General features: G+C 45.2%; 1 protein-coding gene across 1 annotated transcript in view; it reads left to right on the top strand.

The window, feature by feature from the left end:
• The first annotated feature begins 5,519 nt into the window (after nt 1-5,519).
• The window catches only part of DNAH2 (dynein axonemal heavy chain 2), a 109,258-nt gene continuing 92,338 nt past the window's right edge, over nt 5,520-22,439 (top strand). Inside the window, exons 1-4 of the mRNA XM_070393625.1 lie at nt 5,520-5,751; nt 9,344-9,405; nt 15,928-16,098; nt 21,940-22,168. Coding sequence (XP_070249726.1) covers nt 5,526-5,751; nt 9,344-9,405; nt 15,928-16,098; nt 21,940-22,168 — 688 coding nt within the window. The 5' untranslated portion in view covers nt 5,520-5,525. The remainder of the gene's footprint in view (nt 5,752-9,343; nt 9,406-15,927; nt 16,099-21,939; nt 22,169-22,439) is intronic.

Below are 22,439 nucleotides of genomic sequence, written 5' to 3'. Positions count from 1 at the left end.
ATGTTGGGGTTTTGTGTTTTTAAAAAATATTTTTTTTATTGATTTCAGAGAGGAAGGGAGAGGGAGAGATAGAAAACATCAGTGATGAGAGAGAATCATTGATTGGCTGCCTCCTGCACGTCCCTCACTGGGGATCAAGCCCACAACCTGGGCTTGTACCCTGACCAGAATCGAACCGTGACCTCCTGGTTCATAGGTCAATGCTCAACCACTGAGCCATGCTGGCCAGACTATGTTGGGGTTTTTAAGGAGAATAGAGCAAAGGGTTGCAATGGGAATTTCTGGTGGGGAATGGTTGACATCATAAACTAGAATTTCAGTGAGAATGAAAAAATGGAGCTTCCTATGGGGCTCCACAGGAAATCACAAACATGGGCACCCCATTCCCCAGGGAGAGTTTCCGGATCTGTAGACAGGCCGGGAGAAATGTTGTCGGGCGGTTTGAAGGCTGGAGGCTGGCTAGCATGGACTCAGACAGCTAAGTGGGGGGTAGGAAAAAGGATGCCGTACAAATGGGAGTGAAAATTAGGCAGCAGAAGTTTGGAAGGTAGCCGGGAAAGTGAAGTCCTGAAGGGAGTTCCGTGGGGACCATGTCCCAGGAACCCCTGAGTCCCCCAGGGAATTGAAGCATTCGGGGTACTGGGTCTTCTGCTTGCTTCCCCCAACTGCCATCAGAAACTTAGGCATCAGCTCCCTTCAACCCCAGTGGCTGGTGGTGGTGGGGAGATTGAGCAGCCTCAGGGGGCGGCAGCTGGTGAGTGGGGAGGAATCTGTGTGCTCAGCAAACAGCAGCCTCAGTGCCCAGTGGCTGCCTCCTCCCTCATCAATCAGCCCCAGCCAAATGTCCTTGCATTCCCACCACCCCAAGGGGACTGGGGCTGGGCCAGGGTCCCCAGGGGAGTGAGATGGGGATGGGTCGGGGGAGTTGGGGGGTGGTGCTTGGCTTCCCATCCCCGGGCCTCTATTCTCTCCTCTCCTGGAAGCTCTCAGCTCTTCATGTCATGGAATGACTCTCTCCTGGCTCCTACCATCATCAGGGCATCAGCTACAAATCACCTGTGGGGGTCTGCTGGGAGGGGATAAAGGGGAAGAGGGATGAGTCAGGGATGAAGAGGAATCTACTCTGGTTCTCACGGACCAGCCCAGGGCACAGTCAGCAGGGAGGCTGTTGGCACAGAGGCCCTGTCTGTACCCCCCCCCCCCCCCCCCCCCCCCGCCACCACCAGCCCAGCTAGCCTCTCCATCCCTGACAGATGCTCTGGACAGCAGGCTGTGATCTCTACCCCCAAATGTCCTCTCTTCCCACCTCTCCTAACCCCCAGCCCTCACTCCCTGCTTCCCATCAAGATCCAGAGGTCCGGCCCCCAGCTCACCTCAAATCTGTTGCTCCCCATTGGGGACTGGGGCCTCCAGACCTTAGCCTGGGGCTCACTCTCCCCCTCCTTAGCCCTTGCTCCCCTCAGGGACCCAGGCGTCCTGCCCACTCCCCTCACCATAACAACCATTCTTTTGGAGTTGCTTAAGACTTTAATATCATTTCATTGTCAGCTAGTTCAGAGAAGGTTGGGGGCACAAAGAGACTGGGGTGGGCAAAAGACGGCCAAGGTAGGGGGGAAGCAAGGGAAGAGCTCCCCTCTCTCCGTGGAGATGGCTCTGAGAAATCAAATATTGACAGTGAGAGAACAGAACTTATTAAAGCTGGGACAGGGGTGTGTGGGGGGAGCTGTGGGAATGGCCGGATGCCTGGGTTCTGAGGGTAATGAAGGTTCTGGAAAGGAGGGACCAGGCTGAGGCTGGGAGGATGCAGTAAGACTAAGAGTCCTACTGGTACAAGTTTTGCTACCAAGTCTGTTTCTCAGCTGTCCCCTAGAGCCCCTGGGGAGACCCCATCACAGCTGTGGTTGGCCCCACTCCATCCCTTCCCCCTACCTCCACCTCTGTTGATGAGCTTCAGCAGCGTTTAATCGGATTGAGCAGTAATTAGCAAAGTGAAATGTTTGATTACCTATTTAGCATAATGTAGGGGGCCGAGATCCCTAGGCACAGCCAAGGTTGGAGTCAGAAAAGAAATGGGGTCTACACAACGTTCCTTACCCTGAGGGAGCCCTGAGTCCTGCCTATCAGAGGCCCTACCCTAGGCCTCCCCTCACATCTTCACTTCTTTGGAACTTCTCCCTGGGGGATCTGACCAATTATGCTACCTCTCTCTGCCACCCCCTGCCTATCTGATTAGAGGAACTCCCACTTAGCCTGGCTTGCTGTGCAGCTGGTTTTGGGGTGTGGCAGGACCCCTCTCTCTTTCAATCCTTGCTCTCAGTAACAGGAGTTTGGGCTGGGCAGGAGGCCACAAATCAGAGCCCAAAGATAATGGTGGTGGTGGTGCGTGCCAAGGGCAGGGCCTGTCAATTCTGGAAATAAAGATAGGGTGGGTGGAATGGTGAGGTCAGAGTTGAGTCTGAGTGTGGGTTAATGCACTGGCTCTTCAGGAGTATCAGAGACTGCCACTCCTCTCAGCGCCAGCCTGGCATAATGAGACCTGTCAGGTGTGAACACCCCCAGGAACACCCACCTCAGCTCCCCTTTCCTCATCCAGCAAAGAAAATGTCATCAATTTAGCTCCTCATGGAAATGCAATCAGTGGGCTTACTGCTGGCTTTGTCTTAATTAGGCGCTATTGATGGAAGCAGGTGGGGTGCCTTCCCATCCCCCTGGATGGCTTCCTCCCTTGTCTCCCAGGTCTCCCTGAAGCGTCTTCTGGCCTCAGGTACAACAGTCTTCTAGGCGCCTGTCCCTGCGGCCCCGGCGGCCCGCAGCGCCCCCTAGCCGCGGTGGAGGGCTGCCCCTCCTCTCACACCCCTCTCCTCTCGCTTCCCCAGGACGCAACCTTTGTTCTTATGGAGATCTTAGCGCCTCCCCGGCGTGGTCACCTTCCCCAGGAGTCCCCGCCTCCCGTTTCTCCCCAAAGTGAGCGATGCTTTCCAAAGCCAGTCCTCAGATTCCAAAAATTCCAGTTCCATTCTTCCTTCCCTTTCCCCGCCCCGCGATGCCGGGCGATCCTAGACCCCAGTCCGAATTAAGAAGGGGGAACGAGCTGGAGGGCAGGGGTGCTCCAGCCCCGGTTTTTCCCCCCGCACCCAGCTGCAGCCACGGCTGCCTGGAAATCCTGGAGCGCCTTGTAAGCGCTGATGAGCCTCGCAGGCCGGGACCCCGGGCGCCATCTGCTGGACTCATTCGGTCCCTTAAGACCCGAGCGGGGGCGGACGCTTGGGTTCTCCCCGTTTAGTGTCCCGCAGGAGGGCTGCTCACTGTTTCACAGTCCTCTGAGCTCTGTCCTCGGCCCAAGCCCCACGCACCCTCCAGCCTGCCAGACACAGGGGCTCCCCTCGCCCCCAGCCCGCTGGCCCTGAGTTGCAGCAGGGACGCCTCCAGCCAAGCGGGGCAGCGGAGCAGGTCTTCACTGCGCCTGCGCCGGGGACGCCCGCTCTGCGGTCAGGCACCGCTGCAGCCCGCCCCTCCCGGCCCCGGGTTTCCATGGCGACGCGTGCACGCGCGGGTCTGAGAGGGCCAAGCGGGGCAACTTCTTAGCTGAAGTGGCCCTTCCGTGGGCCTAGGGAGGAGAGGGTCGGCGGCGTGAGGTGTGTGTCCGGGGCGAGGGGAGGAGGAAAAGAATGCTGGGGTGACTTGGGAGCTGCGGGGAGAGGGGCCGGGGTGAGGGGGTCGGAAGGACAGTTGGGAGGGAGGAAGCGGCAGTTGTGGGGGGAGGGGAGGAGAAGGGGCAGTTGGCGCTGAGCTGGAGAAGCGGGGACCGTTGGGATAGTTGTATGAAGAAGCTCCTGGAAGAGGACATTTACCTACTGGTGGTCCGTTTGAGGAGAGGGCCGGTCCCCCACAGTATTTAATTAGTAAAATAGCTCCTCCGGGGCCTGCCCTGTGGGACGTGGGGTGAACCCATGGGAGGGTGCCGGCAGCCAAATGCTCCGGAAGGGAGGCTCCGGCGGGAGGCAGGGAAGCACAGCCCGACCCTCCCTGGAGACCCTGGAGGAAGCCGGGCTGCTGGAGGTGGTTTCATTGACGTGTTGGCCCAATAGAACGTTTCTCTTTGGAGCAAAGTTTCAAATCCTTCGGGTTTGAAACTCATAAGCGGAGCTCAGTGCGGGTGACAGCCCGTGGGGGTGAGGAAGGGAAGCCACGGGTGCTGTCGGGAGAGGACTGAGCGGGGAGGGAATGCCCAGCGAGGCAGGCAGTGCCCCGGGGTCCTGAGCGCCTGCCCGAGGTGCCCCTGCTTCCAGCCACCCTGGCCTTCCTCTTCCCTCCTGTCCTCCCCGATACACAGAAAGTCCGTGGTGGGTGACTCGTCCTTCCTTCTTCCAGTCTGTTCTCAGGGCGTTTGGAGTCAAATGATCTTGGTTTTCATGATCAGTCAGCACAGTCACTCAGCCAGGTAGGCTGAGGCCCTTTCGGCACACGCAGAACAGGGTTCCTACCCCTCGGGAATGAAAGCCAGTGAGACGTAAATACGGTGGTTTTTCTTTGTTTAAGGAAGCTGCAGATTTTAGCTTGAGCAGGAGGAGTATTTTCCCCTTTCCCCCTCCTCCCCTTTCCAGGGGTAACGTGGGAGGAAAGGAGACACAGAGGAAAAGCATATTGGTTTGCTTCATTGACTTGATACAGCGACGAAGGGTGGGGGCCTGGGGACCCTCTTCCCTTCCCGGGGTCTCCTCTCACTCAGCCGCATCTCTGAGGAATCGGGTGGTTGAGGGTGTGTGTAACCACACCTCCACCTGGTATACCTTTTCCTGATTATCTTACGTTCTCATACTTCTGGGCAGGGAGGGGAGTTCCTGAACCCTCATTAATGGGGTGTCTGTTGGGCCACCATCTTTGACTTCTATATTCTTTTTTAAAAAATGTATTTTATTGATTTTTTACAGAGAGGAAGGGAGAGGGATGGAGAGTTAGAAACATGGATGAGAGAGAAACATCAATCAGCCGCCTCCCGCACACTCCCCACTGGGGATGTGCCAGCAACTGAGGTACACACCCCTGACTGGAATCGAACCCGGGACCCCTCAGTCCATAGGCCAATGTTCTATCCACTGAGCCAAACCGGTCAGGGCAACTTCCATATTCTTTTTTTTTTAAAAAAATATTTTTATTGACTTTTTACAGAGAGGAAGAGAGAGAGATAGAAGAGAGAGAAACATCGAGCAGGTGCCTTCTGCACGCCCCCTATTGGGGATTGAGCCTGCAGCCAAGGTACATGCCCTCGAACGGAATCGAACCCGGGACCTTTCAATCCAGGGCCCAACCCTCTGTCCACTGAGCCAAACCGGTCAGGACAACTTCCATATTCTTAATGCCTTGAGGGAGCCCATCGATTTTTAACCCAATGCTCTGAAGGAAGTGGAATGTCCCAGGGGAAGGAGCGAGGACTGCAAGGCCCCTGTGGTTAATGGAGCCGGGACTGCGGTGGATTTGCTTGTGGACTCCCAGTTTCCTGTGTGTCTGCAGGTTTTGGTGCCGTGATGTCCAGCAAAGCTGAGAAGAAGCGGAAGGCAGGTGGCAAGAAGAATGCCCGCAAGCGAGCTGCTCAGGCTGCTGAGGCCCCACTGGCCCCAGAGCCTGGGGAGGCCACCCAGCCTGACAGTAAGCGGGGCTCGGAGCTGGAGCGGCAGCCAGAGCTACTAGAGCCAGAGCCGGAGCCGGAGCCGGAGCCGGAGCCGGAGCCGGAGCCTCTCAAGGAGAAGCCTGGTGGGTACATGCTGCCAGGGGCTTGGAGGGAGAATATTAATATTCAGGAGGGTCTTAGGGCTGGGGAGCAGGCAGGTTCTATTGTTTTTGGGTAAGAAGCAGGGGGGTTAGCAGAATCTCAGGCCTGCCAACGGGTCCCTTTTTGTGTATTTTCCTCCTGCAGAGCCTGTGCTGCTTCTTTCTGCCTTAAAAATGTCCCCCAGTGCACCAGGAGCTCACCAGCCAATCCTTTATTTTAGCCTCTTCCTCCTTATTCAAGTGTTCATGGTTGCTCCTACCCCACTGGAGAGGGTTTAATCTCTTCCTTTTTCCCATTTTCACCCTGGGTGGCAAAACAAATAATGTTTTTCTCCCATTAAGCCCATCACCATGGAGACAGTCTGCTTTGCCACCCTTTGAATCCTAAGCCTGACTGATGCTTTCCCCATCTGTTTGAGGCTCTTGTATCTCCACCCTCATGTTGGCAGGGCCTTGGCTGACTAAGGAGGTTCAGGTTCAGGGCCACAGGAAAAGAAGCCTGAGGTCTAGACTGAGAGAGAAAAGAGTTTAAAGAGGCTGCCTCCTGTGGCTTTGATCTGAGGGATTCTTTCCCTGTAAAATGAGCTGGGACCAATAGGGTTGGAAGGATTTTGGTAGCTGTTGCTGTCACTGGGCTGTTCCTAAGGCACAGGCCAGTGTAGATATGACTGTGAGCTAAGTATAGTCCTCTCCTTTTACCTGGGGCATCCTTTAAAAAAATATATTTTTATTTTTAAAAAATATATTTTATTGATATTTTACAGAGAGAAAGGGAGAAGGATAGAGAGTAGGAAACATCGATGAGAGAGAAACATCAATCAGCTGCCTCCTGTCCGCCCCCCCCACTGGGGATGTGCCCGCAACGAAGGTACATGCCCTTGACTGGAAATGAACCTGGGACCTTCCAGTCTGAAGGCCGACGCTCTACCTGCTGAGCCAAACCGGCTAGGGCCATCCTTTGCATTCTTAAGTGCTCGTCATTAAGAAAAGAAGTAGTACAAACCCAGCTGATGTGGCTCAGTGGTTGAGCATCGACTTATGAACCAGGAGGTCACCGGTTTGATTCCGGGTCAAGGTACATGCCCGGGTTGCGGGCTCTATCCTCAGTGGGGGGTGTACATGAGGCAGCGGATCCATCAATGATCCTTTCTCATCATTGATGTTTCCATCCTTCCCTCCTTCTCCCTTCCTCTCTCTGAAATCAATAAAAACATATTTTTAAAAAGAGAAGTGGTACAGGTTCCTAATCTATAATTTAAAAAAAATCTGTAATTTTAAAAAGCCCTAAGAACTAAAAGAGTTTCCCCCAAAGTTGGGCATCCAAACTTACTTGGTGGTATAACATAACCTAAACTGACATGACATATTTATAGTCTAAACCACGTAGTATAAATTTTCACATGTTTTACTGAAGAAATACTACTGATATTAAAAACTTGATTGTGCAGTGCTGTTCCAGAGCCTGCTGGAAGGTTGAGGGTGAATGGCAAGGGATCTCTCTGGAGCCACTTTTATAAGGCACTAATCTCATTCATAACAGTTCCACCCTCGTCATTCAATGACGTCATTCATTGGGGGGGGGGGATTACATATCATATTATATTACAACTAGAGGCCCGGTGCACGAATTCATGCACAGACGGGGTTTGGCCAGCCTGCCCCAATTGAGGCTGGCTGGTCCCACCCCTGGTCGAACTCCCAATTGAACTCCTGGGGGACAATTTGCATATTAGCCTTTTATTATATAGGATTCTAAATTATGAAATATGCTTGACCTCAAGGGTTTTGGATAAGGGATTGTTGACCCGTATTTCAGAAAAAGTATAGAGAATAATATAATGAACACTCACGTATCCATCACCCAATGTAAGAATAAATTGTGATAGCAACAAGGAAATTCCTATGCTTTTCCACCCCACCCCAAACCCTTCTCTCTTTTTCCAGAGGTCACCACTATCCTGAGTTGATGTTTTTGAAAATTTTTACTGTGTGTATCCATGAACATCATATACTTGTATTGCATGATTTAGATTTTATACAAATTGTGTTATAGAAGACAAACCAGTTTACTCTTTAAAATTTTTTTTAGAAATATATTTTTATTGATTTCAGAGAGGAAGGGAGATGGACAGAGATATAGAAACATTAATGATGAGAGAGAATCATTGATTGGCTCCCTCCTGCACGCCCCACACTGGGGATCAAGCCCGAAACCCAGTCATGTGCCCTGACCAGGAATCGAACCATGACTTCCTGGTTCGTAGGTCCAATGCTCAACCACTGAGCCATGCTGACCGGGCAAAACCAGTTTACTCTTAAGTTTGTCTCAGTCTCCCTCCCCTGGCCTAGTTCCTGTCTGAAATCTTGAATGCCCTCAGTTTTCTCAAAGGGCGGTGGATTTCTTGGCTCCCATTTACCAAAAAGCTCCTCGAATCATCGACTCCATCCCTTTTCATGATTTCTGTCCTTGGCCTCTGTGTCTCTCTCCCCTCTTAGTTTTTCTTTCTGGAAGTTGGAGTGTTGTGTTTCCCAAGGTCTTTTGGTTCCATCCTCCTCTCAGCCATGGCAGATGGGAAACCCACCAATCTTACCCCAGGCTCCTGTTTAAGCAACAGATCAGGAGGGTACACCTGGGTCAGGAGAGATCAGGAGAGAAACACCCTCCTGGGTTTTGAGGGGGTTCCAGAGTGAGTGTGGCAGACATGAGTACCCAGCAGCCTGGTTGTTTGGAAAGGGGCCGATTTCTGTGGAATCCAGTCTCCCTACGTGAGAAGAGGATGGGGAGAAGAATGGGAGGCCAGGAGCTGAATGCCTAGAACATCCACTTAGTGCTGACTGTACTTATGCCCCTGCCTCCCCCGACCCCCTCCAGCCCCAGTCAGCTTTTTAAAAGAGAAGCCACTTGGTATAAACAGAGATATAATTCACTTACTATAAAATTCACTCCTTTAAAGTATTCAACAATTTCTGGTGTATTCACAAAGCTGTGCAACCCTCACCACTATATAATTTCTGAGCATTTTCATCCCACCCCCAATAAGCCACTTTAAGCCTGATAAATTGGAACCAGATGACCCCTACATCTTTACTTCTAAGTTGCACCAGACCCTAGCCTTTTAGTAGTCACTCCCTATTTCCCTGTCTCCCTCAGATACTGGTAACCACTAATTACTTTCTGTCTCTATGGATTTGCCCGTGTTGGACATTTCATATAAATGGAATTATACAATGTGTGGTCTTTGTGACTGGCTTCTTTCACTTGGCCTAGTGTTTTCAAGGTTCATCCGTGGTGTAGAATTGTAGCAGAACTTCATTCTTTTTTTTTTTTTAGGGTTGAGTAATATTTCACCACACTTTGTTTTTTATCCATTCATCTGTTGATGGACACGGGTTGTTTCCATCTTTGGCTACTGTGATAGTGCTGCTATGAACATCGGCATACAAATGTCTCTTTGAGTATCAGCTTCCAATTCTCATGGTTATATACCTAGAAGTGAAATTGCTGGGTCGTAGGGTGATTCTATGTTTAACTTTTTAAGGAATGCTTTCATTTTTGAATCTTTATTCTTCCCAGAGCCAGAGTTAGAGAATCCTGAAGTACAGAAAGAAGAATTAGAGGAGCTTGAGGTGGATGTGGTAAGTTTAGATTTTTCTTGAGACAAATACTCCTCTCCAACAAATGGCAAATCAAAAGATTAGTTGTAGCATGGGGTCTAAGGAATTCTCTTCAGTCTGTCAATTCCTTCTGTATCCTCTACTGGTAACCTACGCACTACAGATCCAGCTCACTAAGTAAAGGGCAAAGTTATCTATGCCACCCCTGCTCCAGAAGAAGAGGGTTTTCAGTGAGGAACAGGCCTCTTAGCTGTCCCTTCCTTGTCTCCTCACCTTGGGTAAAAGGTCGACAAGCTTTATCAATTGTAGGGGTGAACTTCTGAACAAACTGAACAAGCGGGGCAGATATTGTCTTAATTGGATACTAATGTCTTTTTTTTTTTAATCCTCACCTGAGGATATGTTTTTGTTTTTGTTTTTAAATATAGTTTATTGATTTCTTACAGAGAGGAAGGGAGAGGGGTAGAGAGTTAGAAACATCGATGAGAGAGAAACATCGATGAGAGAGAAACATCGATCAATTGCCTCCTGCACACTCCCTACTGGGCATGTGCCTGCAACCAAGGTACATGCCCTTGACCGGAATCGAACCTGGAACCCTTGAGTCCACAGGCCAACGCTCTATCCGTTGAGCCAAACCGGTTAGGGCGAGGATATGTTTTTATTGATTTTTTAGAAAGAGAGGAAGAGAGAGAGAGAGAGAGATCAATTGGTTGCTTCCCCTACATGCAGTGACCAGGCGAACCAGCAACCTAGGTATGTGCCCTGCTGTATGGGATGACGCTCCAACCAACTGAACCACTAAGCCAAGGCTAATTTGATACTAATTTCTAAGATGTTCTTTTTTTCCCTTTCTTTCAGTTTTCTCCTTTGGCAAAATAATTTACAGAAGCCACTTCAAGCACTTGTTAAAAATATATATATTTTATTGATTTTTTGCAGAGAGGAAGGGAGGGGGATAGAGTTAGAAACATCGATGAGAGAGAAACATCGATCAGCTGCCTCCCGCACACCCCCTACTGGGGATGTGCCCACAACCAAGGTACATGTCCTTGACCTGGGACCCTTCAGTCCGCAGGCCGACGCTCTATCCACTGAGCCAAACCTGTTAGGGCCACTTCAAGCACTTTTAGAAATTGGCACTATGTTACCCATACTCCTTTATTTTCAAGTTGTATCAGAGCTTAGCTATAGATACTTGGGTTAGAAGAATGGAGTGGTGACCTTGAAATTTTTTGTAAATGAGAGAAAAGTAATAATTACTCATTAAAAAAAAAACATTGGAAGGTACAGAAAAGTAAAACAAAGGAGAAAGAAGTCATATCAAGAAAGCCTAAACACATTCAATGTTAATACTTTGGTACCTGTCTTTTCTTCCCGTGTAGAGATTTGTCAGTTTTTTTTTAAAAAAATGATCCTAGCCCTAGCTTGTTTGGCTCAATGGGTAGAGTGTTGACCCACTATCTGAAAGGGCCCAGATTCGATTCCGGTCAAGGGCACACGCCCAGGTTGAGGGCTCAGTCCCCAGTGTGGAGCATGCAGGAGGCAGCCGATCAATGATCCTCTCATCATTGATGTTTCTATCTCTCCCTCTCCCTTCCTCTCTAAAATGAATACAAATATATTTTAAAAAATAAATAAAAATAAAAACGATCCTAACTGGCCTGACCGGTGTTTCTCAGTGGTTAGAGTGTCAGCTTGTGCAGATTGGATCCCCAGCCCTAGTCAGGGCACGTGTGGGAGGCAACTGACCAATGTGTTTCTCACATCGATGTTTCTCTCTTTCTCTCCCCTCTTTCTCTCCCCCATCCTATTCACTCTCTTAAAATAAATAAATAAATAAATAAATAAATAAATGGAGCTTAGCCAGTGTGGCTCAGTGGTTGAGCATTGACCAATGAACCAGGAGGTCACAGTTTGATTCCCAGTCAGGGCGCATGCCCAGGTTGCGGGCTCGATCCCCAGTGAGAGGTGTGCAGGAGGCAGCCGATCAATGATTCTCTCTCATCATTGATTTTTTTTTTGTTTGTTTTTGTTAATCCTCACCCGAGGATATTTTTCCATTGATTTTTAGGAAGAATGGAAGAGAAAGGGAAAGAGAGAAACATTGATGTGAGAGAAACACATCAATTGGTTGCCTCCTGCATGATCCCTGACCAGGGACCAGACCAGGGCCCAGGCCGGGGAACAGTCTGCAACCAAGGTATGTGCCCTTGACTGGAATTGAACCCAGGACCCTTTCGTCCACAGGCTGACCCTCTGTCCACTGAGCTAAACCAGTTAGGGCTCATCATTGATGTTTCTGTCTCTTTCTCTCCCTCTCCCTTCCTCTCTGAAATCAATAAAAATATATATTAAAAAATCAATGGGGCCCTCACCGGTTTGGCTCAGTGGCTAGAGCGTCAGCCTGTGGACTGAAGGGTCCCGGGTTCGATTCCGGTCAAGGGCATGTACCTTGGTTGCAGGCACATCCCCAGTGGGGGGTGTGTAGGAGGCAGCTGATCAATGCTTATCTCTCATCGATGTTTCTGGCTCTCTATTCCTCTCCCTCTCTGTAAAAAATCAATAAAATATATATATATTTTTTATTTTTTTAATTTTTTTAAAAAAATATATTTTATTGATTTTTTTACAGAGAGGAAGGGAGAGGGATAGAGAGTTAGAAACATCGATGAGAGAGAAACATCGATCAGCTGCCTCCTGCACACTCCCCACTGGGGATGTGCCCGCAACCAAGGTACATGCCCTTGACCGGAATCGAACCCGGGACCCTTCAGTCCACAGGCTGACGCTCTAGCCACTGAGCCAAACTGGTCAGGCTAAAATATATTTTAAAAAAATCAATGGGAAAAATATCCTTGGATGAGAATTAACAAGAAAAAAAATAAAATAAAATAATCCTAACTGTACCATATACCATTATTATACTTTTTATTAAGCTTTTTCACAAAACATTTGATCATTTTTCATGTTATCTATATATAAAAGCCCAATATGCAAATTGTCCCCATGGGAATTCCACTGGGATACCAATTGCTTGCTATGACTTGTGCTGACCACCAGGGGGTGGTGCGGAATGAAGGAAGGTCCTGGCTGGCAGCTGGAAGGCTCTGATCAGCCCTGATTGCCGGCCAGGCCTAGGGACCCTACCAATGCACACATTTCGTGCATCAGGCCTCTAGTTATGATATACTTTAAAATATTTTTATTAATTTCAGAGAGGAAGGGAGAGGGAGAGAGAGATAGAAACATCAATGATGGGAGAGAATCATTGATTGGCTGCCTCCTGCATGCCCCCTACTGGGAACCAAGCCTGAAACCCTGGTATGTGCCCCTACCAGGAATCCAACTGTGACCTCCTGGTTCATAGGTCAACACTCAACTACTGAGTCATACCAGCCCAGCTATAATATACATTTTTTGTAAGCACCATTTTATTATTTTTATTTTTTAAAATGGCGGTATAGTTCTTGATTAGATGTATGTGCCATAGTTAAATCATGATTCTTGGACATTTTGCCATTTCTAATTTTTTTGCTCTCATAATAATACTGTGATGAATATTATAAATAAAACTAGCACACTTTGAAATACTTAATATTTTCTTTAGATTCCTGTGTACGGAATGACTGAATCAAAGAGTAAAGAACATTTTTTTTTTAATATATTTTATTGATTTTTTACAGAGAGGAAGGGAGAGGAATAGAGAGTTAGAAACATCGATGAGAGAGAAACATCGATCAGCTGCCTTCTGCACACCTCCTGCTGGGGATGTGCCCGCAACCAAGGTACATGCCCTTGACCGGAATCGAACCTGGGACCTTTTAGTCTGTAGGCCGACACTCTAGCCAAACCACTTAGGGCAAGAACATTTCTTTATTAAAAAAATATTTTTATTGATTTCAGAGAGGATAGAAAAATCAGTGATGAGAGAGAATCATTGATTGGCTGCCTCCTGCATGCCCCCTACTGAGGATGGAGCCCACAACCTGGGTATGTGCCCTTGACCGAATCAAGCCTGGGACTTTGCAGTCTGCAGGCTACTGTTCTATCCACTGAGCAAAACCGGCCAGGGCAGAACATTTCTAATAATCTACACTAATAAAAGAGAAAGATGCAAATTGACCGTACCTTCACGATGCCCACCAGCCAATCAGGAGTGACTATGCAAATTAACCCAACAAAGATGGTGGGTTAATTTGCATATGCAGGTGCCTAGTGGCTGGGGCGGGGCAGGACGCTTGCGTTGTCACCATGGTGACGACACAGGCGTTCCACACCACCCCAGCTGCTCTGGGCCTCTGGGCAGCATGGGAAGGAGAGAAGGCGGTTCCAGGGCCTGAACGAAGGCAGAAAGGTGGCTCCGGGCCGAGTGAAGGAGGAAAGGAGGCTCTGACCAGAGCGAAGGCGGTGCCGGCAGCCAGGGGAAGGAAGGCCCATTCTTTCACGAATCTCTGTGCATCGGGCCTCTAGTCCTATATAATAAAAGCCTAATATGCTAAGTGTCCGGTTGACTGGTTGGCTGTTCAACCAATCAAAGTGTTATATGCTAATGATATGCTAAAGCTGCTCAACCGCTCGCTATGATGTGCACTGACCACCAGGGGGCAGACACTCCAACTGGTAGGTTAACTTGCTGCTGGGGTTTGGCCAATGGGAACTGAGCAAGATTGGCTGGACATGCCCTGGAGCCCTCCCAAGGTCCCTCCCTGGCTGGCCAACCTCCTGTGTCCCTCCCCGGCCCTGATCTTGCCCCACTGGGGTCCCTCAGCCTGGCCTGTGCTCTCTCACAATCCGGGACCCCTTGGGGATGTTGGAGAGCCAGTTTTGGCCCTATCCTGCAGGCCAGGCCAAGGGACCCCACTGGTACACGAATTTGTGTACTGAGCCTCTAGTTTAATACATAATACCAAGCTGTTTTCCAAATGCATTGCACCTTTTGTCCTCACACTAGCAACAAACCCTTTCCAGGTCTAAGTGTTACCAATTTAGCAGGATTTAAAAAAATGATAGGCAATAAATGATATATCTTTGCTATTTTTATTTGTATTTCTTTGATTTCAACTGAAATGGAACATTTTTTCATATTTTTCTTTTATTTATTTTAAAATATATTTTATTGATATTTTACAGAGAGGAAGGGAGAGGAATAGAGAGTTAGAAACATCGATGAGAGAGAAACATTGATCAGCTGCCTCCTGCACACCCCCTACTGGGGATGTGCCCGCAACCAAGGTACATGCCCTTGACTGGAATTGAACCTGGAACCCTTACGTCCGCAGGCCGACGCTCTATCCACTGAGCCAAACCGGTTAGGGCATATATTTTTCTTTTTTATGGCATGCCAGTTTACTTCCTTTTGTCTATTTATTTATCAGGGTCTTAGTGTTTTTCTCACTGGTTCATCTGTGTCTTATCCAGTTAACTGCCACGATATTTTGAGTTTAATTAAAAAAGGTCCATCGCTTGTGTCTATAGACACTTATGACATACAAGTGATTAATATAGAGAAGATTTTAGGTCACTGTCTAAGTTTTCTTGACTTGGAAACTTCATTATTATTATTATGTTTAAAAAGTATTTTTATTGACTTCAGAGAAGAAGGAAGAGGGAGAGAGAAATAGAAACATCAATGATGAGAGAGAATCATTGATCAGCTGTCTCCTGCTCGCCCCTACTGGGGATCAAGCCTGCAACCTGGGCATGTGCCCTTGATGGGATCAACCTCGGACCTTTCAGTCTGCAGGTCAACGCTCCATCCACTGGGCCAAACCAGCTAGGGCTGACCTGGAAACTTTAAATAAAAGAGATTTCTTCTCATATTCCAGGAATATGGGAGAAGGACAGGGTAGCTTCTCAAGTTCACTTAACAATATCTTTATATCTTTGTGTCCTTAATTTATTTAGTAAAGTTCTACAGATTAATTTTTTTTCTAGTCATCAACTACAGTTTCCTTTCCATCTAATTAATTTGTTCTTTGGTGTTTTCCCGTCTTTTTTCCTCACTTCTTCTTCACTGCTATGCCAATTGACTTTTACCTAATATTTCATACTTATTTCAGTCTTTTGAAGAGGCTGTTGCATCATGAAGAAATTGCTCTTGCACCCTTATCCTTTTTCCAGCTTGTCATCTCCTTACTTCTAATTGGTTGATTTAGGCCAATGTCCTACTTGTTCCCTTAATTTAGTTTGACTTTGAGGTTGAGAGCTGCTCGATGATGCATTTTTACAGCCACAGGCACAAATGAAATATCTTGGGAAGAAAAGATCTCAAGGCAGGATAACCTTCTTTGAAATGAAACTAAGAAAAATCCTGGGTTTCCTCTACAATCCATTCTGTCTTTACTAATGGAGGCAAGAGAATCTCATTGTCTTATTTTATCAAAAGCGTGAAACCTGTCATTCAGCTCATCCTCAGCTTTCTCTTCACTATTCTGGTCCTGTCTGACTTCTCTCATTTTCTGTGTCCTCACATGTGACTGTGGATGGGAGAGATGACTCATCCTAACAGCTGTATCTTTTTTGGCTGTTTTCCTTCTGTAGAAGCCCTTTTTCCTGTCTCGGACTGTGCTGACAGGACTGGCGGATGCCAAATGGACCGTGGAGCACGATGCCATGCTGGAGCACTTTGCCCAGGACCCGACAGAGCCCGTCCTTACCATCTTCATTGACCCTATTTTGGGGCTGAAGCTAGAAATGGGCATGCCTGTACAGGTGGGTACTCCGCTTCCTCAGGCTCCAAGGTGGTCTTCAGGGAGCTGAGGGTTCCGCGTATCTGTCATCTGTGCCCAAGTTCTGTTGCCACAGAGAGGAACGAAGCAGGCTTTTGCTTTTGATGATCTCGTGGTCCAGTGGGAAAGACAGACATATAAGAAGTATTTACAACAGATTATGATGCATGAGCAAAACTTTATAGGAGCTTTATGGGAGCAACTAATGTGGCCAGTGGATGCTGGCAAGGCTTGGTGATGGAGGTGATATTTGAGTTGGGGATGCAGAGTAAGTAGGATTTCATGGAGGCTGGGTAAGAGCTGTGTCAGTAAAGACCACTTTATGTGCAAAGAAAAGAGGAGTTGTGGGAGATGATACTGAAGTTGGGGTCAGCTTGTGAAGGCCCTTGTATGTTATGCAAAGAATTTGGCTTCTATCCCAGAGGGACATATCGAAGGCGTCCGTGGATTAGATATATAAGTATTTCAACAAGGTGGGGGATACATTAGTGAAGGGTAAACCACGGGTAGGGAGACAGTTAAGGAGCTCGTTAACTCAAATTACTCTATCAACTCAATGCAAAAAATCAGCCAAGAGACAGCTGGTATCTCAAAAAACTCGTTAGTCAGGACACTCGTTAGTCAAGGCCCCACTGTGTCTTTTAACGAGCTCCTTAACGAAGTCGGTCTTGGAACGAATTAAACTCGTAAGTCAAGGCCCCACTGTATAGTAAAGTGTTAGTGGTAGAATCTGGGTGGTAGGTGTACAGGTCATTATTATAAAATTCTTTTAACTTTGTTATATGCTTGAAAAAATTTGAAATAAAATGTTGGAAAAGAAAAATGATGGTGGTTTTGATATTCATTTCCTAATTTATTGCCAGTACACATACAAAAATAACAATGATAATGAAGATGAGCATGAGCCTGTATAATGACACAATTTGTGAAACATATTAAATGTAAACACAGGCTATTGATTTCCTTTATATATTGGCAATAATCAGCTACAAAACATGATGAAAAAATATTTTATTCACAAAAGGGACAAAAATTTGCAAAATATATATAGGATTTATATGAAAGAAAACACCTTTGCTGAAGGCCATGAAAGAAGATTTGGATATGGTGAGGTATACCCTGTTTCTGAGTGGGAATTTTAATATTATATTAAGATCATTCCATCTAAAAAATGTACTATTTTAATGCAATCCAATCAAAGTGCCACAGTCCTTAGATACCTCGTGTAAAGGATTTAAAAATATATCCAGAAAAATGCATGAATATAACAAAGAAAATGATGAAGGAAAGTATTGGAGACTTGTGAAAATGAAAGTCTTTTATTAAACTACAGTAATTAAAAACAGTTGTACTGGGGCAGGAATATATATTATATAAGCTACAGTAAAGAAACATAGAAAGTACAGAACCATATATGTAAGCATTTTCTACAAAAATGGCATTTAAAATCTGTGGGAAGGATGAATTATTCAGTGAATGGAATTGGGAAACACGAAAAACAACATTTTTCCATTAAAAGGTCTACTTAGCTGCCCTGTCAGTGGCTCAGAGGTTGAGCATCGACCCACGAACCCGGAAGTCACTGGTTCAATTCCTCGTCAGGGCACATGCGGGCTCTATCCCCAATAGAGGGCATGCAGGAGGCAGCTGATCAATGATCCTCTCTCATCATTGATGTTTCTATCTCTCTCCCTCCCTTTCTCTGAAATCAATAGAAACATTAAAAAAAGAAAAAAGAAAAAAAGATATCCTTAGCTGAAGGGAGGGGGAAATGTGGAAATATTGGTCAAATAGGACAGGGTTTCTGACACCAAAAACAAAGGGCATAAAAGCAAAAATAAACAAGTGGAACTACATCAAACTGAAAAGCTTCTGCACAGTGAAGGAAAACAACAACATGAAAAGAAAACCTAAGGTAGGAGAAAATATTTGCAAATCATATATCAGTTAAGAGGTTATTATCCAAAAAATATGAAGAACTCAGTAGCAAAATGACAATCTAAGATATGGGCAGAAGAACTGAAAAGATGTTTTTCCAAAGAAGGCAAACAAATGGCCAGCAGGTACATGAAAAGATGCTTAACATCACTAATCATTAGGAAATGAATATCAAAACCACCATCACCTCACACCTTTTAGAATGGGTATCATCAAAAAGACAAGAAATAACAAATGTGCATGAGGATGTGAAAAAAGGGAACCCTTATGCATTGTTGTTGGGAATGTAAATTGGTGCAGCCATTATGGAAAATAGTATGGAATTTCCTCAAAAATTTTAGAGTAGAACTACCATATGATCCAGCAGTTCCTCTTTTGGGTATATATCTGAAGGAAATGAAATCAGTTTCTCGAAGGAATATCTGAACCCTCATGTTTATTGTAGCATTATTTATAATAGCTAAGACATGGAAACAGCCTAAGCAAACACTGATGGAGGATATGTATATATATATACATATATGTATATATATATGTATACACACACACACGCACACACACACTAAAGGCCCAGTGCACAAAATTCATGCACTCGCTGGGGGAGGGGGAGGGGTCCCTCAGCCCAGCCTGCACCCTCTCACAGTCTGGGAGCCCTTGGGGGATGTCCGACTGCCATGGAGGTGGGAGAGGCTCCCGGAGCTCACTGACTACCAGGGGGCAGCTCCTGCGTTGAGCGTCTACCCCCTGGTGGTCAGTGCATGTCATAGCGACTGGTTGTTCTGCTGTTTGGTCGATTTGCATATTAGCCTTTTATATATAGGATTCATACAAGCATACACACTGGAATATTATTCAGCAATGAGAAAGAAGGAAAATTGTGCCATTTGCAACAATATGGGTGGGCATGAAGGTTGTTATGCTAAGTGAAATAAGTCAAAGATAAATATTATATGATCTCACTCATATGTGGAATCTAGGGGGGAAAACTCATTGAAACAGATTACAGATTTGTAGTTGCCAGAGTAATGTTATAGGTCAGTTATATCAAAATAAAACTGAGGTGGGGGAAGGTACAAAGTTTCAAGATCTAGTATACAGCATGGTAACTATGGCTAATAGTACTGTGTTGTGTATTTGAATTTCGCTAAGAGAGCAAATATTTTCTTTTAATTTTTCTTTTATTTATTTTTAGAGAAAGAGATAGAAACATTGATTTGTTGTTCCACTTAGTCATGCATTCATTGGTTGATTCTTGTATATGCTCTGACCCAGGATCAAACCTGCAACCTTACTGTATTGGGGATAACACTCTAACCAACTGAGCTACCTGGCCAGGGCTAAGAGGGCAAATCTTAAGTGTTCTAACCAAAAAAATAAAAGAAAAATAAAATGGTAACTATGTGAGATGATGGACATGTTAATTAGCTTGATTGTGATGATCATTTCACAATGTGTAGACATATCAAAACATCAAGTTGCATACCTTAAATGCATATAATTTTTATTTGTCAAATATGCCTCAATATAGCTGAAAAAATATATTTAAATACATTTATAATATATTTATAAATTATTTAAATACATTTAAATATATTTAAGTACATATTGAAATACATTCGAAATAGGTCACAGACTTAATTATGTTTTTCTGGGTTAAGATGGCCAATTGAAATGTCCTTAAAATTTATTACCACTGGGTACTTGATAAATTGAGCAAAAAGTAAAATCAGAAAAGAAAAAAAAAACCCACAGAAAAAAGAAAAAGCCACCCAAAGAACCCTCCTTTAAAAAAACAAAAATGACATCAACAAAAACTTAGTTCATTAAGAAATAAACCAAATGAAGAGCTCAGGAATGGAGAATCTGTGAACTTTCAGTTCATTTACATAAAGAACTAATACTAAATAAGCATGGGAATTACGGTTATGCTATAGAATGTGAATGTTATCAACTTGGACAAGGTAAAGATAATACTGGAACAAAAATTGCAAAGTGGTGAGAAAATGAGAGGGAGTATGAGAATGTCAGTGTTCTTATCTTTCAAAGCGTAAGTCAATAGAGTTTAAAATAGAAAGATAGTGAGAAAACTAAACTCGATATTTTTCATAATCTCTCATAACCTTAGTAAGAGGTCTTTTATGAAGAAATCTCTCTTACAGGTAAAGAAAGACTTATCTAAAGATCAAGTCCTTTATTTATATTCACATTATTAAATTAAATTTAATACTTTAAAAAGTATCATGGTCCTGTTTTGAAATAACTTTTATTTTTCTATGTTATATAGAAAGATGTTTGGAATACTGTTTTTTTCCCAATGTTAACAGCATTGCTTGGGTGGTGGAATTTCAGATGACATTTTAATTTTATGCATTGTTTAACTTTATGCATTATTCCAGTTATTTATAATTAGCAAATTATTTAACAAAAATAATAGTAGTTAAGCTTTTAAAAAAATAGACACAAAATCCTGGCCGGTGTGGCTCAGTAGTTGAAGTGTTGGTCCTTGCACTGAAGGGTTGAAGGGTTGCAGGTTCATTCCCCGGCCCCCAGACCTGACATGTGTAAAATCAGAAAAGAAAAAAAAAACCCACAGAAAAAAGAAAAAGCCACCCAAAGAACCCTCCTTTAAAAAAACAAAAATGACATCAACAAAAACTTAGTTCATTAAGAAATAAACCAAATGAAGAGCTCAGGAATGGAGAATCTGTGAACTTTCAGTTCATTTACATAAAGAACTAATACTAAATAAGCATGGGAATTATGGTTATGCTATAGAAAAACACAGTCAATGCGTCTCTCACATCGGTGTTTCCCTCTCTCTCTCTTCTCTTCCCCAACCCTCTCCCTTCCACTCTCTAAAAATTAATGGAAAAAATATCTTCTGGTGAAGATTAAAAAATAAACAGCAACTTTACTGCTTAAAAAAAAAGACACAAAATGTCCAAATTTAATTCTGGGTAGTGGGAAGATGGGTAATTGTTAATTTCTCATTTGTGCTTTATTTTCAGTTTTACTACTTAAATTATGCCTGGCCTGGTAGCTTAGTTGGTCAGAGTGTCATCCCCATGCACCAAGGTTGTGGGTTTGATCTCTGGTCAGGACACATCCAAGAAGCAACCAATGAATGCATAGATAAGTGGAACAACAAATTGATGCTTCTCTCTCCTTTCCTCTCTCTCTCTCTCTCAAATCAGTTAAAATTAAAAAATGTTAAATTATAAAGAGCAGTTACAAAAACACTAAAGGGGAAAAAAAGGTGAATCTAATCTTCAGGTGGGGATGAACTTTCTAAGCATGTAGAAGTCAGAAACTTCAAAAAGTTTTGACTACATGAAAGTTATAAATTTCTGAATGCAAACAACAACAAAGACTCATCATAAACAAAATTGAAGGATATATGAAAAATTGTCAGAAAAGTATATGTAACTGAAATAGAAAATCCTAGACAATTGTCTTTTTCTTCCAGTCGTTTTTCCTTTCTGCTTTTCCTATATCTGAAAATGCTTTATTCTGTTCTATTCTTTTCATTCTATCCATCCATCCATCCATCCGTCCATCCGTCCATCCGTCCAACATTTATTGAGCAACTATTATGAACTAGTCACTGTGGTAGGTTCTGGAGCCAAGTTGGACATAATATACAGTCCCTATCCGCAAAGTATGCTCTCTGCATTTCCTCCCTACATCTCTGGGTGTGGACTCTATTATGTCCCTAAAAAGAACAGGGAGCACTTCATGACACTTACATTTAGAGAAGGGCCAGGATGTGCTAAGGGAAAGTTACAAAGAACTCAGCCAGGCTTTCATGACTGGAACCTCAGATTCCTTTGGGTGTCAGGCTGGGCCTGGTGACTGAAGTCTGATCTATTCACTGTCTTTCCTACAGACCCAGAACCAGATTATGTACTTCATCCGCCAAGCACCGGTTCCCATCACCCCACAAAACTTTGAGACGACTGTGCAGTTTGGGACAGTGCGGGGTGCCTACATCCCAGCCCTGCTTCGCCTCCTCAGTGGTGTCTATGCCCCTCAGATCTTTACAAACACCAGCTGGCCTGAGAGCATTCGAAATCATTTTGCTTCTCATCTGCACAGGTTCTTGGCCTGCCTGACAGGTGAGCAGAAAGGCTTGCGTGCCTAGTGCCCCACCCACAGTAGAGCTGATGAGGCAGGTCAGAGCGTCATCCTGAGCACCTATGTTGCTTGGCACAGAGTAGGTACTCAGTTCAGTATGTGTTTGTTGAATGAGTGAAACCGGGTGCAGAATGTGTCTTCCAATCCATGTACAGATTTCTGCTGTAGAATGGTTAGCCAGACCTGCTCAAAACTTACAGTTGGAGATTTCCAAGAGTACCTGTGGGGTAGGGGGAAATGTAGGTGCTGTGG

This window comes from Myotis yumanensis, unplaced genomic scaffold, assembly GCF_028538775.1.
Source record: "Myotis yumanensis isolate MYYU_CA2020_CCGP unplaced genomic scaffold, mMyoYum1.0.hap1 SCAF_16, whole genome shotgun sequence".
Classification (NCBI taxonomy): domain Eukaryota; kingdom Metazoa; phylum Chordata; class Mammalia; order Chiroptera; family Vespertilionidae; genus Myotis; species Myotis yumanensis.
Note: the sequence above shows the minus strand (reverse complement) of the source record. Positions and strands in the feature narration are given on the sequence as shown.